We start from the raw sequence: 17,596 nt of genomic DNA on the forward strand, positions 1-17,596 counted from the left end.
TATATATATATATCCCCCCCTCTGGTTTATCCATCCCTGCCTCTGCTGAATAAAATTTTTAAAAATTAACAACAATAAAAATAACATACAGTCAACAGTACCGTTTTGAATCAAATGATTCGCGATACGTGATCCGATTGGAGCGCTTCGAAACAGTGGCTACGTTTACATGCACAATTTTTGGTTCAATCGGACTTTGCCTTTGAAGTGGAAGGAGTTTCTGAATCTTCTGCTTTTTTTCCTTTTAAAATACGGATGCATTTTGTCAAGCTAACAGGCCGTGGCTGCATATAGTAGGCCTGGCATAGCAATGCATTGCAATCTCCTGCGCCGTCGTTACCAAGCAACGGGGTAAACAGCTGCTAGCGTGTGTAACATTACGTAAAGAGAGTAGGACCTTGTCCAATAAGAGACGTTCGCGGCAGCGATAAATTATTGTGACAGGACAGTTTAGAAACAGCGTTAGAAAGTTACGGCAATAATGATTCAACATGCGACATTCGAAAATACGATTCGTTGGAGGTCACTGTTTCAATGAGCCTTTTGTGAAGTGCACTTACTGGCTGTGCCGGTGTAACACCGAGAACACAGAGAAAGTCTCGTGACCCCCTATAGAATGATCCGCGACCCACTGGTTGAGAAACAGTGGTGTACTGTGTATATTTATTATGTATATATAAATACACACACATACAGTATATATTTTGAAAATATTTACATGTATCTACATGTATATGTATATATTTATATTAATATAATTTATATAATGTATAAATATATTTAATATATAAACGTAAATAAACCACCCCCTTCAATCCGATCGAGATTTCATTCCGATCGAGCTCAATCGGATCGATTAAAGGTGTTTACATGAAGGCTTTTCAGTCCGATTGAGCCGTCAATCCGATTACAAACGGATTATTTGGCTGCATGTAAACGTAGCCAGTGAATCATTTTGCGACTCAATGGTTTAACTGATTCAGAGTTTCAAAAAGCTCAGAGTTCTTTGCTCGCTTTCTCTATATAATTTATTCGTCGCTTGAATAACTGTGGAAATGAAATCATACAATATTTATATACACAATACCTAACTTACAATATTTTTAATAGATTGTGATCACGTTAAATACAGTTCCTGTAGTATTAAAATACGACATGACATGACACCCATTATATGGTACTTGCCTAAAAAGACGGGTTTATGATGTGCGTTATTAACGGATTACACTAACATTAGGTTACTTATGCTACAGCCTTCCCCTTACCTTCCACCTATGGAGAGAGAAAAATGTTTTCAAAAGCATCCCCCACTCTGTTTTTTTCACAAATCGCACCCTGTATATATATGTGTGTGTGTGTGTGTGTGTGTGTGTGTGTGTGTGTGTGTGTGAGAGAGTGTTGTTGTTGTTTTTTTGTTGTTGTTTTTTTAAATACGGTGTTCTTTTTGCATTTTAAACTTCCCATTGTCCCCGGCGTCTGTCTCAAATCCTCGCTAAAAATATTCACTCGAGGGGAAAAAAAAAAAGCGTGACAACCAGCCCCATTCTCCCCTATATTAATAACCAATGGAAAGTATATTAATAAAAATGCAGACTTCCTCTAAAACAAAGGTACACGGTGGCTGTCTATCTAGTAGACATTGAGCATCACAGGCGCTTGATGCACGTACGATGCTCAAAATGTCAGCACGTCCCTATGATGCTCAGACGTGTTGTCCAGGTAGGAAGCTCACTAGATTTGAGACACGGCCGACATCTGTCACATACTTGTACTTTACAAAATCATCTGCATCCCAGAGTCCACAGAAAGCTGCACAATGACACATTTTCGCGTTAAAACAGAAAGAGCATCATACAAATGTTGAGCAACTCCAGGACAAACAGGTGACAACAAATGCACATACATTTACTTTCGTGCATTTCACTCTAAATCAAAGCATGCATCCGTGGCATCATCACTCAGATATCATCAGCACTTACCCAGAATATGAAGTTGAAGACGAACAGCAGGTATTTGACACATTTCATGCCGCCCTGGACTTTGCTCATCCTGCCTGCCGTTTCGTTCCGCGCGCTCGCCGTTTCGACCAAAATGTTTGCGCAGATGTGCAGGCCTGTCTCAGAGATGTAGGTCAGGAATATTATTCAAACAGAATCCACTCACTGACCGTCAACACCAGTGCCGCACTTCGCCTGTGTGTGTGTGTGTGTGTGAGAGAGAGAGAGAGAGCGCGCGCGGATCAGCACCGCCCATTGGTCCAGCAGGACATGGGGGGGCGTGGGCAATTTCCCGCGTTTTCCTTAGACCTCTGTGTCTACAATAACGATAGATAGATAGATAGATAGATAGATAGATGCCCATTTAAAAAATGAAATGACCAGATTTAATTTTGTTGTGAATTTAAAAATGAGAAAATAATCAGAAATAATTATAATGAATAGGATTTTAAAATCTATATTTTAAAATCAATAGATTTTAATATCTATATATATAGATAGGCCTATTTTTAAAATCCTATTATATATATATATATATATATATATATATTACAATTATAATTATTGTAATATTACATTATAATTTTAATATAAACTTTTTCATATTTTAACATGTATTTTCATGTTAAAATATTAAAAAGTTTATAGTAATTTTAATATTTTAACATGAAAATACATATGTATAAAGTTTTTGTTGTTGTTGTTGTTGTTGTTTTTTAGAAAGATGAGATCTGCACATGTACACACAAAATACATTGTTTTCCAGTTTTCAGAATTGCTTTCAGACATTATGTTTGAACCTAGGTTGTAATTTACAACGCCTTCATGATGTGGTCAGACATTCAGGGTATTCATTATTGAGTCTCTTTCATAAAGTTTGTCTCACTACACAATACATCAGTCACAATCACTGTCATCTCATTGGTGAGAGGATGCCATTGTCTGCCGGTTTGAGGTCAAACTCAGGACACTCTGAGATAATCTTGAGATAATCTTTCTCACATTTTCAGGAGAGACTGTCGTTTTACTATATTTATTCAAACCCATAAGTGTTTGTGAATTTTTCATGTAAAACCAAGCCTCTATATTATACATAAATTATATAGTTAGGCTATATTTACTTTGGTAGTCGTCTTTGACCTTAACTGTTTTGTATAAACTTTAAAATGCTTTAATACAATGATGTCAAAACACAAGTTGCACCAAACAAAGAAGAGATCAACCTATCTCTCAAAGTACAATGACCAGCTAGGTTTATAAAACATAATGTTTGAGTAACCCTACCGGCTTTGACCATCATCTGAGTTCATGATTATACAGCCAGCAAGATCTGAATATGGTTTTCAAATACATACAGAACACAGTGTAGACTTATTTAGGATATAGACACTGATATGAATCTAAAAAGAAGAAGAATAAATATTTTAAAATTACACCGACATATAGTAATGTTTTATATTTCTTTGTTTTATATAGGCTATTTCTTTATTTTATAATTGTTTTATTTTTATTTTTATTAAGGGAATTATTGTGGTCATCTCTGATTAATTTCAAAGTGGAAATGCTATTTTAAAAAATGGTAAATTGTTATCTCAGGTTTAGTCAAGAAAATGTTTTCCTATGAATCAAGTAAACTTGAATGAACGGCCTTCTATAAAGCTGCAATAAAATCAGGACATGTGATATTTAATATATTTAGTATATGAGCAATTAATTATGTTTCGTTAATTTAAACAACATAGGTTGTAATAGCAGTGCGCTCTCTAGTGATAAAATATGTATACTACAAGCACGTGAACTGTCAATATTGTACAACAACGGTCCAAACGGTAAGTAAAATTGAGTGACATGACATCAAGAATCTTATTTTTGCCAAAAAAAAACAAAAACAAAGCACTCATTCATACTATAACAGAAGAGAATGGCAACATTAAATAGCCCAATGCCCTCATCCATTGTAGATTTGGGATTTAACCACTAGAGGGCGACTGTTGTTTGTTTTTGAATTGGGCCTGGTCCGTCCACGCTATTTACTGTACACCTTATCGCTTTAGATACCTTAATTCACTGTGATCTCTCGATTAAGACATTGAGACTTTTATGTGAATGTAATTAGGGAATCTTCAGCCTTTCTGAAGACGATAAATCCTTGTAGTACTCACACGGAGAGGCGGCCGTAGCCTTGTTTGAAATCTCCACGGTGTGTCAGTACCATCCACAGTTCATTAATCTCGTTAATATTCTTTGTGAATTAAACAAAAAGGGGCTCTCTTGGATTTGTCACAGCAGACTCTCCATAGGGAGCTGTCCTACAAACAATTAGAGACACGCTTGTTTGTTCCATTAACATGAGCGTGAGGAAAATTCTCTCTCATTCTTCATCTGAGTAGAGTTGTTTGAAATAACTGTTGACCACAAAACATCCTCTTCTAATGAGAGCAAATGGTTGTGTGAAAGTGACTTTGTTTGAAATGATGACCTTTTTACTTGACCCGCACTATATCGCTAAACAAACAAGTGCTGATGAAGGACCTCATGGTGGGTTATGTGACATAAACCTAACAATCCTGTTGATTATTCCATTCGAACTTTGACGTCTGATCTTGCAGACCTGTGGCTTTCAGGCTTCCAGACATGACCTCATCATGTGGCCGTGGACCTGACCTTTGGCATGTGATCTCCCTCTGTTTACACAATCAAACCTGAGGTGGGTCTCACAGGCCGCGGTCCATCTGTTTTTTAAGACTTCCACATGCTGCCTAAACAAATGTATTCAAAGTCTGATTGGAGTGACACACCTGTTTGTGGTTGTTAGAATTGCTTTTTAACGATTTTCACTCTCAAGGCCAGTTCTCTAGGCATCACGTGGAAGCCTCTAGTCTGGAAGGGGAACGTCTAATGCATTCCAGCGTAGGTCCGTTTCCATGTGTGTGAGGCACATCTGTTGAGATGTGAGGTCGGTCCCACCAACAGTTTCAACAAACTTTCCGGCTTATTTAAAGTGTCTGACAAAATTTGCCCTGACCGTTTAGTTTTTCTGCCACATGGCTGGAGGTCGTGTCTGAGTCACGGCTTTTTTTAACATCAAACCCAGAAAAAAGCCAACTAATTCCCGAAAGCTTAAACTGAGGCTGTTCTGTAAAGTTCAATGGCTTTTTTGGGCTTACAGCACAATGGAAAATATTTAAAGGAATATTCTTGATTTGGCTCTGTCAACAGTATGGCATGCTGTCGATGGCCACAGAAAATAATCTGGACAATGTGAAATATTTATAGTAATGCAATTACATTGGATGCCTAGTGGGCCAGCATTTAAAAGCAAAAAAATAAAGGTCACTTATGTTATAACTTAAGTTTATTTGACCTGTAAAATTGATCTATTTTTCTGGTTTCCTTCTATGTTTTTAACTGGTATTCTTGAGCAAATACCAAGTGAAGGTAACTGGGTTAAACTTTTTTAAGTTGGTTGATAAGCAATTCTGTTAAACCATTTAGTGTTTCATGCTAACATGCAACGTTTGGGTGTTTTTTCCTCTCCAAAGAAGGTCATACAGCATTAGAATAAATCCAGTGTAACTAAATAATGACTGAATTTTCATTTTTTGGGTGAACTATCCTTGTAAGTATTTATTCATATTACTGCATGCTTGGCTACTAGACTTCAGTAAGTGCACTGTGGAAAAAACGACAACTTTTTTTTTTTTTCATATTTATTTTTCATGTCAAATTATTTTCTGTGGCAACCAACAGCACAAATGCTGTCGAAAGAGCTTAGGTCAACATGAAACAGATTTGTTTTACCATTTCCAAACAATTTTAATTTGATAAGATGATATATTTCAGAGTCAAGATATTTAACAAGAACACAGTAGACGTCTGCAAGAAGTCCCTAAGGTTAAGAAAACCCTTGACAATACACTTCTTGCAACTGGGCCCAGGACTTTTTAAACCATTGGTGACTGACTGACAAGCTGTCTGTGGAAATTTGTTGACAAGTGGTTGGAGGGGCTTAGTGACATAAGCCAGAAATAAAAGTCATTCAGTCATTTTTTTTCTTTGGAATAATGTGCACCAATCAATAATACCAGGAACACGTGTTAGTTGGTAAATTAGGTTACTTTTAAAGTCACATTGACAATAAGTTCATCCAAAAGTGAAATTTCTGTCATCATTTACTCACTCTCATGTCGTTCCAAACCCGTATGACTTTATTTCTTCTACAGAACCAAGAATATGACAAAAGGTCAATGCAATTGTAATGAACAGAGACTGAGGATTTCAAGTGTGAGTAAATGATGACAGACTTTTAATTTTAAGTTGTATTTAACACAAAATGTTCATTTAAAATGACCTCATCTCCTAATATGCACAAAATCAACTAGACAATAATGATGCGGTTTAATAAATAACAATTACCACACACAACAATGTATGTACATGTTCTCGTAATGCTGCAAATGGTCTCAAATCCTCGCTAAAAATATTCACTCGAGGGGAAAAAAAAAAAGCGTGACAACCAGCCCCATTCTCCCCTATATTAATAACCAATGGAAAGTATATTAATAAAAATGCAGACTTCCTCTAAAACAAAGGTACACGGTGGCTGTCTATCTAGTAGACATTGAGCATCACAGGCGCTTGATGCACGTACGATGCTCAAAATGTCAGCACGTCCCTATGATGCTCAGACGTGTTGTCCAGGTAGGAAGCTCACTAGATTTGAGACACGGCCGACATCTGTCACATACTTGTACTTTACAAAATCATCTGCATCCCAGAGTCCACAGAAAGCTGCACAATGACACATTTTCGCGTTAAAACAGAAAGAGCATCATACAAATGTTGAGCAACTCCAGGACAAACAGGTGACAACAAATGCACATACATTTACTTTCGTGCATTTCACTCTAAATCAAAGCATGCATCCGTGGCATCATCACTCAGATATCATCAGCACTTACCCAGAATATGAAGTTGAAGACGAACAGCAGGTATTTGACACATTTCATGCCGCCCTGGACTTTGCTCATCCTGCCTGCCGTTTCGTTCCGCGCGCTCGCCGTTTCGACCAAAATGTTTGCGCAGATGTGCAGGCCTGTCTCAGAGATGTAGGTCAGGAATATTATTCAAACAGAATCCACTCACTGACCGTCAACACCAGTGCCGCACTTCGCCTGTGTGTGTGTGTGTGTGTGAGAGAGAGAGAGAGAGCGCGCGCGGATCAGCACCGCCCATTGGTCCAGCAGGACATGGGGGGGCGTGGGCAATTTCCCGCGTTTTCCTTAGACCTCTGTGTCTACAATAACGATAGATAGATAGATAGATAGATAGATAGATGCCCATTTAAAAAATGAAATGACCAGATTTAATTTTGTTGTGAATTTAAAAATGAGAAAATAATCAGAAATAATTATAATGAATAGGATTTTAAAATCTATATTTTAAAATCAATAGATTTTAATATCTATATATATAGATAGGCCTATTTTTAAAATCCTATTATATATATATATATATATATATATATATTACAATTATAATTATTGTAATATTACATTATAATTTTAATATAAACTTTTTCATATTTTAACATGTATTTTCATGTTAAAATATTAAAAAGTTTATAGTAATTTTAATATTTTAACATGAAAATACATATGTATAAAGTTTTTGTTGTTGTTGTTGTTGTTGTTTTTTAGAAAGATGAGATCTGCACATGTACACACAAAATACATTGTTTTCCAGTTTTCAGAATTGCTTTCAGACATTATGTTTGAACCTAGGTTGTAATTTACAACGCCTTCATGATGTGGTCAGACATTCAGGGTATTCATTATTGAGTCTCTTTCATAAAGTTTGTCTCACTACACAATACATCAGTCACAATCACTGTCATCTCATTGGTGAGAGGATGCCATTGTCTGCCGGTTTGAGGTCAAACTCAGGACACTCTGAGATAATCTTGAGATAATCTTTCTCACATTTTCAGGAGAGACTGTCGTTTTACTATATTTATTCAAACCCATAAGTGTTTGTGAATTTTTCATGTAAAACCAAGCCTCTATATTATACATAAATTATATAGTTAGGCTATATTTACTTTGGTAGTCGTCTTTGACCTTAACTGTTTTGTATAAACTTTAAAATGCTTTAATACAATGATGTCAAAACACAAGTTGCACCAAACAAAGAAGAGATCAACCTATCTCTCAAAGTACAATGACCAGCTAGGTTTATAAAACATAATGTTTGAGTAACCCTACCGGCTTTGACCATCATCTGAGTTCATGATTATACAGCCAGCAAGATCTGAATATGGTTTTCAAATACATACAGAACACAGTGTAGACTTATTTAGGATATAGACACTGATATGAATCTAAAAAGAAGAAGAATAAATATTTTAAAATTACACCGACATATAGTAATGTTTTATATTTCTTTGTTTTATATAGGCTATTTCTTTATTTTATAATTGTTTTATTTTTATTTTTATTAAGGGAATTATTGTGGTCATCTCTGATTAATTTCAAAGTGGAAATGCTATTTTAAAAAATGGTAAATTGTTATCTCAGGTTTAGTCAAGAAAATGTTTTCCTATGAATCAAGTAAACTTGAATGAACGGCCTTCTATAAAGCTGCAATAAAATCAGGACATGTGATATTTAATATATTTAGTATATGAGCAATTAATTATGTTTCGTTAATTTAAACAACATAGGTTGTAATAGCAGTGCGCTCTCTAGTGATAAAATATGTATACTACAAGCACGTGAACTGTCAATATTGTACAACAACGGTCCAAACGGTAAGTAAAATTGAGTGACATGACATCAAGAATCTTATTTTTGCCAAAAAAAAACAAAAACAAAGCACTCATTCATACTATAACAGAAGAGAATGGCAACATTAAATAGCCCAATGCCCTCATCCATTGTAGATTTGGGATTTAACCACTAGAGGGCGACTGTTGTTTGTTTTTGAATTGGGCCTGGTCCGTCCACGCTATTTACTGTACACCTTATCGCTTTAGATACCTTAATTCACTGTGATCTCTCGATTAAGACATTGAGACTTTTATGTGAATGTAATTAGGGAATCTTCAGCCTTTCTGAAGACGATAAATCCTTGTAGTACTCACACGGAGAGGCGGCCGTAGCCTTGTTTGAAATCTCCACGGTGTGTCAGTACCATCCACAGTTCATTAATCTCGTTAATATTCTTTGTGAATTAAACAAAAAGGGGCTCTCTTGGATTTGTCACAGCAGACTCTCCATAGGGAGCTGTCCTACAAACAATTAGAGACACGCTTGTTTGTTCCATTAACATGAGCGTGAGGAAAATTCTCTCTCATTCTTCATCTGAGTAGAGTTGTTTGAAATAACTGTTGACCACAAAACATCCTCTTCTAATGAGAGCAAATGGTTGTGTGAAAGTGACTTTGTTTGAAATGATGACCTTTTTACTTGACCCGCACTATATCGCTAAACAAACAAGTGCTGATGAAGGACCTCATGGTGGGTTATGTGACATAAACCTAACAATCCTGTTGATTATTCCATTCGAACTTTGACGTCTGATCTTGCAGACCTGTGGCTTTCAGGCTTCCAGACATGACCTCATCATGTGGCCGTGGACCTGACCTTTGGCATGTGATCTCCCTCTGTTTACACAATCAAACCTGAGGTGGGTCTCACAGGCCGCGGTCCATCTGTTTTTTAAGACTTCCACATGCTGCCTAAACAAATGTATTCAAAGTCTGATTGGAGTGACACACCTGTTTGTGGTTGTTAGAATTGCTTTTTAACGATTTTCACTCTCAAGGCCAGTTCTCTAGGCATCACGTGGAAGCCTCTAGTCTGGAAGGGGAACGTCTAATGCATTCCAGCGTAGGTCCGTTTCCATGTGTGTGAGGCACATCTGTTGAGATGTGAGGTCGGTCCCACCAACAGTTTCAACAAACTTTCCGGCTTATTTAAAGTGTCTGACAAAATTTGCCCTGACCGTTTAGTTTTTCTGCCACATGGCTGGAGGTCGTGTCTGAGTCACGGCTTTTTTTAACATCAAACCCAGAAAAAAGCCAACTAATTCCCGAAAGCTTAAACTGAGGCTGTTCTGTAAAGTTCAATGGCTTTTTTGGGCTTACAGCACAATGGAAAATATTTAAAGGAATATTCTTGATTTGGCTCTGTCAACAGTATGGCATGCTGTCGATGGCCACAGAAAATAATCTGGACAATGTGAAATATTTATAGTAATGCAATTACATTGGATGCCTAGTGGGCCAGCATTTAAAAGCAAAAAAATAAAGGTCACTTATGTTATAACTTAAGTTTATTTGACCTGTAAAATTGATCTATTTTTCTGGTTTCCTTCTATGTTTTTAACTGGTATTCTTGAGCAAATACCAAGTGAAGGTAACTGGGTTAAACTTTTTTAAGTTGGTTGATAAGCAATTCTGTTAAACCATTTAGTGTTTCATGCTAACATGCAACGTTTGGGTGTTTTTTCCTCTCCAAAGAAGGTCATACAGCATTAGAATAAATCCAGTGTAACTAAATAATGACTGAATTTTCATTTTTTGGGTGAACTATCCTTGTAAGTATTTATTCATATTACTGCATGCTTGGCTACTAGACTTCAGTAAGTGCACTGTGGAAAAAACGACAACTTTTTTTTTTTTTCATATTTATTTTTCATGTCAAATTATTTTCTGTGGCAACCAACAGCACAAATGCTGTCGAAAGAGCTTAGGTCAACATGAAACAGATTTGTTTTACCATTTCCAAACAATTTTAATTTGATAAGATGATATATTTCAGAGTCAAGATATTTAACAAGAACACAGTAGACGTCTGCAAGAAGTCCCTAAGGTTAAGAAAACCCTTGACAATACACTTCTTGCAACTGGGCCCAGGACTTTTTAAACCATTGGTGACTGACTGACAAGCTGTCTGTGGAAATTTGTTGACAAGTGGTTGGAGGGGCTTAGTGACATAAGCCAGAAATAAAAGTCATTCAGTCATTTTTTTTCTTTGGAATAATGTGCACCAATCAATAATACCAGGAACACGTGTTAGTTGGTAAATTAGGTTACTTTTAAAGTCACATTGACAATAAGTTCATCCAAAAGTGAAATTTCTGTCATCATTTACTCACTCTCATGTCGTTCCAAACCCGTATGACTTTATTTCTTCTACAGAACCAAGAATATGACAAAAGGTCAATGCAATTGTAATGAACAGAGACTGAGGATTTCAAGTGTGAGTAAATGATGACAGACTTTTAATTTTAAGTTGTATTTAACACAAAATGTTCATTTAAAATGACCTCATCTCCTAATATGCACAAAATCAACTAGACAATAATGATGCGGTTTAATAAATAACAATTACCACACACAACAATGTATGTACATGTTCTCGTAATGCTGCAAATGAAAACAATTATCTTAAGACAGAAATGCATAAAAAATAACTGAAAAAAGTCCATTGTAGTGTCCTATGACAAAAACACATCATATTTATCCTCCTTAGATGGTCTGTTTTATGTCAGAAGTTGTCATTAATGGTTTGCACAAGGAAAATGTCCACCATCACATAGAGGATTATGAGTTTGATATCATAAGGCCGGCGCTGGCGTGTTGAAAAGCAGCCAGTTTGTTACTGTCTCCAAGACTTTCGACTCAGCACACACACACAAGCTACATCGATCCTTATGAGTCTCCACGCCACCAGGTTCTTGAATGAAGTCAGCGCTCGCACAAACGTGTGTGAATTGGTACAGTACGAGTTCCAATGGCGTGCATCGATTCCCAAACACCCGGATCCTCCGGTTCGCCCGCTGCTGCACGTCGTCTCAAAAAAGTACTGCTTTTTCTTGGAATTGTTGATGATTACGTCGGGCAAGACGGTGACCTCGTTGCCCGAGATGTCTGTAGCTTTGGTTTTATTTCCCTCCCAAGTGCTAACGCTCTCGCAGACGGAGTAAACTCCGCGGTGTTGAGGTGCTCCTGCTTTTCTCTTCGCTCTGCTCCTCGTCTGGTGCCCAGCGGGCTCTGAGTCGGGGGGTTGTTCGCTGAACAGAACGTGGGGTGAGCGGTACCGTCTCTTGTTGAAGAGTTTAGGATCCACAGTCGGCACAGGGTTGGCCGTGACATCATGCTGTCCGTGGTCGGTGTTTTGTGGACAGATGTCACCTGGGCACTGGGCAAACATCTGGCTGCAGAACAAGAGCAGCAGGGCTAGCATGGACCACCGCATGGGCTCAATGTGACCTGAGTACGGCATAGATTAACGTTAGCTATCATCACACAGAATAACATACAAACAAATATGATGCCAGATTTCTTTAGTTTTTCTTCTGCACAGACACTTTGGCTGTATACAGCCAAAGAATGGTAGTTAAACAATATGATGGTTGAAATCTGAAAAAGCTCAATAAAGCTCCAATTTTTTTTTTTCATTTCTTTTTCTTTTGAAGTAGTGTAATCAGGCATCAGAACATTATAATATACAACAGAATAACTGTTAGTATTTTTTCTAACTGCATAGTCAAACGTTTACTGTTTCATTCTGTAAAACAAGAGTATTATCTACTTACATAATACTAGCTGATTTATATATTTAAAAGAATCATATTTATATTAAAATACTTAATACTAAAATATTTTAGATAATAATATTGGTCATATGATCACACCTAATCTACATTATTTTTAATCTTCTGTGTTAGTGTATATATATGAAACCTAGTTATGAATTGATTATCTAATATAATAAATATTTTAACAAAAATACTCAACAAGAGAATGTTTTATAGTCTCTTCAACTGGATATTTTGACATTATTGTAGTACAGTGATATCAGATTGGTAATACCATGGCATTTGGTATATACCATAATACAGAATGATTACCATATCTATAAACTATACAAATTTCACTGTAATTCTTTAGCATTAGCTGTACACTCCAAAACTATGTAGTACCATGGTACCGTATCCAAATTACTGTCCAATGGACTTTTTGGTACTTTTTGTTGAATCTGGGAGCCAGGACTATATAGCATTAATTGACAGCTATTCTTTGACAGCTATTCAAGCAGTAGAAATCCCTCATACATGTGTATCAGCAGCACAACCTGAACCTCCGCAAACTAGCATGGCATAGCTTTGACTTTTTAAAACTGAAAATAGGTTTATATCTGTGCTTTACACAGGTAATCTTGTGCTAAAGAGGAAAAAAAGAGTATGTTTACCTGTGAAATGTGTCCAGGTGAACTGTTTTCTCCCGTCTGTCTTTAGCGTAGCTCTCCTGTGCTCCTCATGGTACATGTATCGACCAGCGTGGCATCTTCTGCTTCCAGCTCCTCTGCAGAGAGGTACAGAAAAGTATGAAGCAAGCTGTAATTTCACATAATTACCATTTACCGCACGCGTATCACTCATGCAGCGTTGGATTCTAGTGAATCGACCCATTCAGACAGATTTACAAAAAAATATTCACCAGACCCAGGAGGGGAGATATGTTAGATTAGGCCTTTTTTCTGAAGACAAACATCTAAAATTGACATCTCGCTGCCGTCAAGGAAAAACATTAGTCATATTAAAAAGATCTCCTATTTCTTTCCTACAGGGAGAAACACCTCATCCGTCCAAATACATTCCTTCCATTGGTGAAATGCTGTGAGAAAAATGAACATGTCAGACCATGTTTCATGTTCAAATAGCATCTTCTATGAGTGATGTAGTAATCACTGTCAAATTACTGCTCGAGCGTGACACGCGTGGACAAACAAGACAGACCAAAACCCAAATGTGACACACATCAAGTTACACCCCACACACAAACCATCCGATTGCCACAACATACACAAACCTCCAGTAAATTGCTTTGGATCACAGCCTTTCTGTGTGGCTTGCGGAGGTGGTCTAAGAAATCCTCAGCCACTGACCTCAAACTCATTAGCTGTGATAGAGACAATTTAACACGTTCCGTCTGGCATAGCCGGTGTTATCGCGCTGACACAAAGAGCCGAGCCAGGCGGTGTTCTCCTTTCAAAACAGTCTGCTTTCATATGGTAACAGTTCCTGGGTGGCAAGGGTTTCAGCGTGTAACGTGAGCTCTTCCGAAGTGCACATACGCACGGCCTTATCTGCAGCCTCCACAGGGCTATGGATTCCTGGAGGGCAGCTTTCTTTAAGCACTCATGTGTGGCAGAGCTCAGGGATGAAGCGTGGCTTTGTGCTGGCCCTGGGCCTGTGGACTAGTAGTCCATGCACAGGCAGCATTCCCTTTAGTGCACACTGGAGACTTGTGCTACAGTCTACATAGCTTCACTAGAAGCTGTCCCATGGCATTACGTAAAATGAGAATCATCGCCATTTAGGATGAGGTGAAACGGCGGGCATGTTCGGACCTTCCTGCCAAAAAGAAGCTAGTCGGATGAAACTTATCTTCAAAGTATGAAAAATACCTAGATGAAAAAGCATGGGTTCAGTTCACAGTGGCAAACAAATGAACTCAATCTAACTGTATATGAATGACAGTGAAGATGTATTGTTTTTGCAGCTTTCCTCATATTCTAATATATATTTTACACACACACACACACACACACACACACAAAATAGTATATAGAGAGAGTGTGTGTTTGTGCGTGTCCCTGGATCACAAAACCAGTCATAAGGGTAAATTTTTTTAAAATTGAGATTTATACATCATCTGAAAGCTGAATAAATAAGCTTTCTATCGATGTATGGTTTGTTAGAACAGGACAATATTTGGCCGAGATATAACTATTTGAAAATCTGGAATCTGAAATAAAAAAAATTAATATTGAGAAAATCGCCTTTAAAGTTGTCCAAATGAAGTTCTTAGCAATGCATATTAAAACACCCTGTTATATATATATATATATATATGTATATATACACCAAGTAGCTTTGTAAAAATAGCCCTATTCTCTATTATTTTATGGCTCCGACTCTTTCTTCCATGTAAGTCTACAATATTTTCCACTTGTTTGATCATCTGCCAGGAGAAAATCATAAATCATATATAGTACAGTATTAGTATGAGTTGTATAATTACAGAAGGAAACTTGTTAGGATATAAAGAACATTTATTTAGGCCGCTTGGCCACAACGACAAAGCTGGCTGGACAGCAATTAAAATTAATGACTGAAGTATTTCAATGCCACCAATATAGTTTATCAATGTTTCCCTGACAAATTTATGAATGTTAATACAACCAACCAAGGACATAATGCACACAAGCACACTCACATACACACATCCAGATGGCTGGCTGTTTGAGGTCTGTTATGAGATGGTGTGAAAGACTTATCGCTGGTGTTATTGACAACAGATGATGATGAATCCAGATGTGGCCATATAATCAGCTCCGGATATAGAACTGAACATTATTGTACCGTGACATAAACACCCTGTTAGCAATTATACAAAGATGTCCATATCTCATCTCCACTAGACATAAACATACATGTATGACTTACATGTGAAACATGATCAAACCCCTGACCCTAAGTTTTAAAGATTGGTAAGTAACACACAGTGCTACAGACATAATAGATATCATGCAGCTCACTGACGAGGTGTGCTAATACTTTTCAAATGAAAAAAATCCAGGCTTAAAATCCATGCCCAAGTTAGTGTTATCAGAAATATTTATCATAATTGTACATACATAAAGGAATAGTTCACCAAAAAATAATAATTTGCTTTGAATTTACTCACCCTCAGGCCATCCAATATGTAGATGAGTTTGTTTCTTCATCGGAACAGATTTGGTGAAATGTAGCATAACATCACTTGCTCACCAGTGGATCCTCTGCAGTGAATGGGTGCCGTCAGAACAAGAGTCCAAACAGCTGATAAAAACATCACAATAATCCACAAGTAATCCACACCACTATCAATTAACATCTTTTAAAGTGAAAAGCTGCATGTTTGTAAGAAACAAATTCATCATTAAGACGTTTTATCTCAAACCGTCTCTTCTGGCCTGTTGTCCTCTCACATCAAAATCCACCAATATATTCATTTAGAACTGTTATGGACTGTTTTCACTTGCAAGCAGTACTTGAGCAGTATGAGTTTTTCACTGGAGAAAGCAATATTATGGATAGAGAACTCACATTTTTGCCGGAAGTGACGGTTTGAAGTTAAAAAACATCTCAATGATGGTTTTGTTTCTTACAAACACACAGATTTTCACTTCATAAGACATTAACTGATGGACTGGAGTGGTGTGGATTACTTGTGGATTATTGGGATGGACTGTTTGGACTCTCATTCTGACGGCACCCATTCACTGCAGAGGATCCATTGGTGAGCAAGTGATGCAATGCTCAATTCTCCAAGTTTGTTCTGATGAAGAAACAAACTCTTCTACATCTTGGATAGTCTGAGGGTGAGTAAAGTTTCAGCAAATTTTCATTTTTGGGTGAACTATTCCTTTATATATGAGATATACGAGTATAAAGACCCTAAATTAACAGTGAAATAACCTTGAATATGTGTCAAAAGGATAAAAAGAATATGCAATGTAAAAACTGAATGACATACTATGAGCACAAGTTTTTATTCAGTTAAAAAGTCCTACAGTTGAATGCACACAGCAGTGCATAGTGTTCTGCAAACAGCCACCCAGCAGGTCAACATGATCAAGATGAAGTACCTGCTCTTCCTGTGAGGACGGGTCATCACAACGGAATGCACACACATCACTTCCTCTGTCAGAGTGAGTAGCCAGAGGCTGTATGTGTGCGGTACACAGTGTAAGGCTCAGGCTATTGTATCAGACAGGTGCTCAGGCCTCGCAGGACCACCTAAAATGCTTACATTTTGTCTCTTTGCAGTGATGAACAGATATGACAGTTAAAGTTTAGTCAAGTCAAAATCTATTTATCTAGTTTATACAAGCTCCAGAGAATCAAAAGAAGTAGGGCTCAACAATGAATATATTTTTTGTTCACTGACACAGTCAGGTAGTTCAGATTGTTGCTTGCCCTAACAATTCTTTTATTTTCGAAAATTATTAATAATTTAATTACATACACGATCATTCAAAGTTCTGGGGTCTGTATGATTTATTTATTACAATTTGTTTTAAAAGAAATTAATACTTTTATTCAGCAATCAGGTGACTGAAAAACATTTATAATGTTACAAGACATTTCTATTTCTATGTTTTGAACTTTCTGTTCATCAAAGATAATACGAAATGCTTCTTGATCACCAAATTAGCATATTAGAATTATTTCTAAAGGATCATGTGACACTGTAGACTGGAATAATGATGCTGAAAATTCAGCTTTGCATTACAGAAATAAACTGCACTTTAAAATTGTAATTACATTTTAACAGTTATTTTAAACTGTAATAATATTTAATAATATTATTGCTTTCACTATATTTTTGGCCAAAAACAATGCAGCCATAGTGAGCATAAGAGACTTTCGAAAATATTAAAAAATCTTACTGATCCAAACTTTTGAATGGTATTGTAATTATGAATGAATTTATTTATATATATATATATATATATATATATTTTTTATAATTTGAGTAGCTT

General features: G+C 36.7%; 2 protein-coding genes across 2 annotated transcripts in view; both read right to left on the reverse strand.

Annotated features, from left to right (window-relative positions):
• The window catches only part of LOC107729756 (tetraspanin-2-like), a 22,398-nt gene extending 20,201 nt beyond the window's left edge, over positions 1-2,197 (reverse strand). Inside the window, exon 1 of the mRNA XM_016540435.1 lies at positions 1,980-2,197. Within this exon, the coding sequence (XP_016395921.1) occupies positions 1,980-2,048 (69 nt within the window). The 5' untranslated portion in view covers positions 2,049-2,197. The remainder of the gene's footprint in view (positions 1-1,979) is intronic.
• A 9,177-nt stretch (positions 2,198-11,374) lies between these two features.
• Positions 11,375-17,596, reverse strand: part of LOC107729735 (nerve growth factor) — a 23,525-nt gene continuing 17,303 nt past the window's right edge. The window contains exons 2-3 of the mRNA XM_016540407.1: positions 13,256-13,368; positions 11,375-12,273 (exon numbers count right to left, since the gene is read on the reverse strand). Coding sequence (XP_016395893.1) covers positions 11,660-12,273; positions 13,256-13,331 — 690 coding nt within the window. The 5' untranslated portion in view covers positions 13,332-13,368 and the 3' untranslated portion in view covers positions 11,375-11,659. The remainder of the gene's footprint in view (positions 12,274-13,255; positions 13,369-17,596) is intronic.

This window comes from Sinocyclocheilus rhinocerous, unplaced genomic scaffold, assembly GCF_001515625.1.
Source record: "Sinocyclocheilus rhinocerous isolate Xijiao unplaced genomic scaffold, SAMN03320098_v1.1 scaffold218, whole genome shotgun sequence".
Lineage (NCBI taxonomy): Eukaryota > Metazoa > Chordata > Actinopteri > Cypriniformes > Cyprinidae > Sinocyclocheilus > Sinocyclocheilus rhinocerous.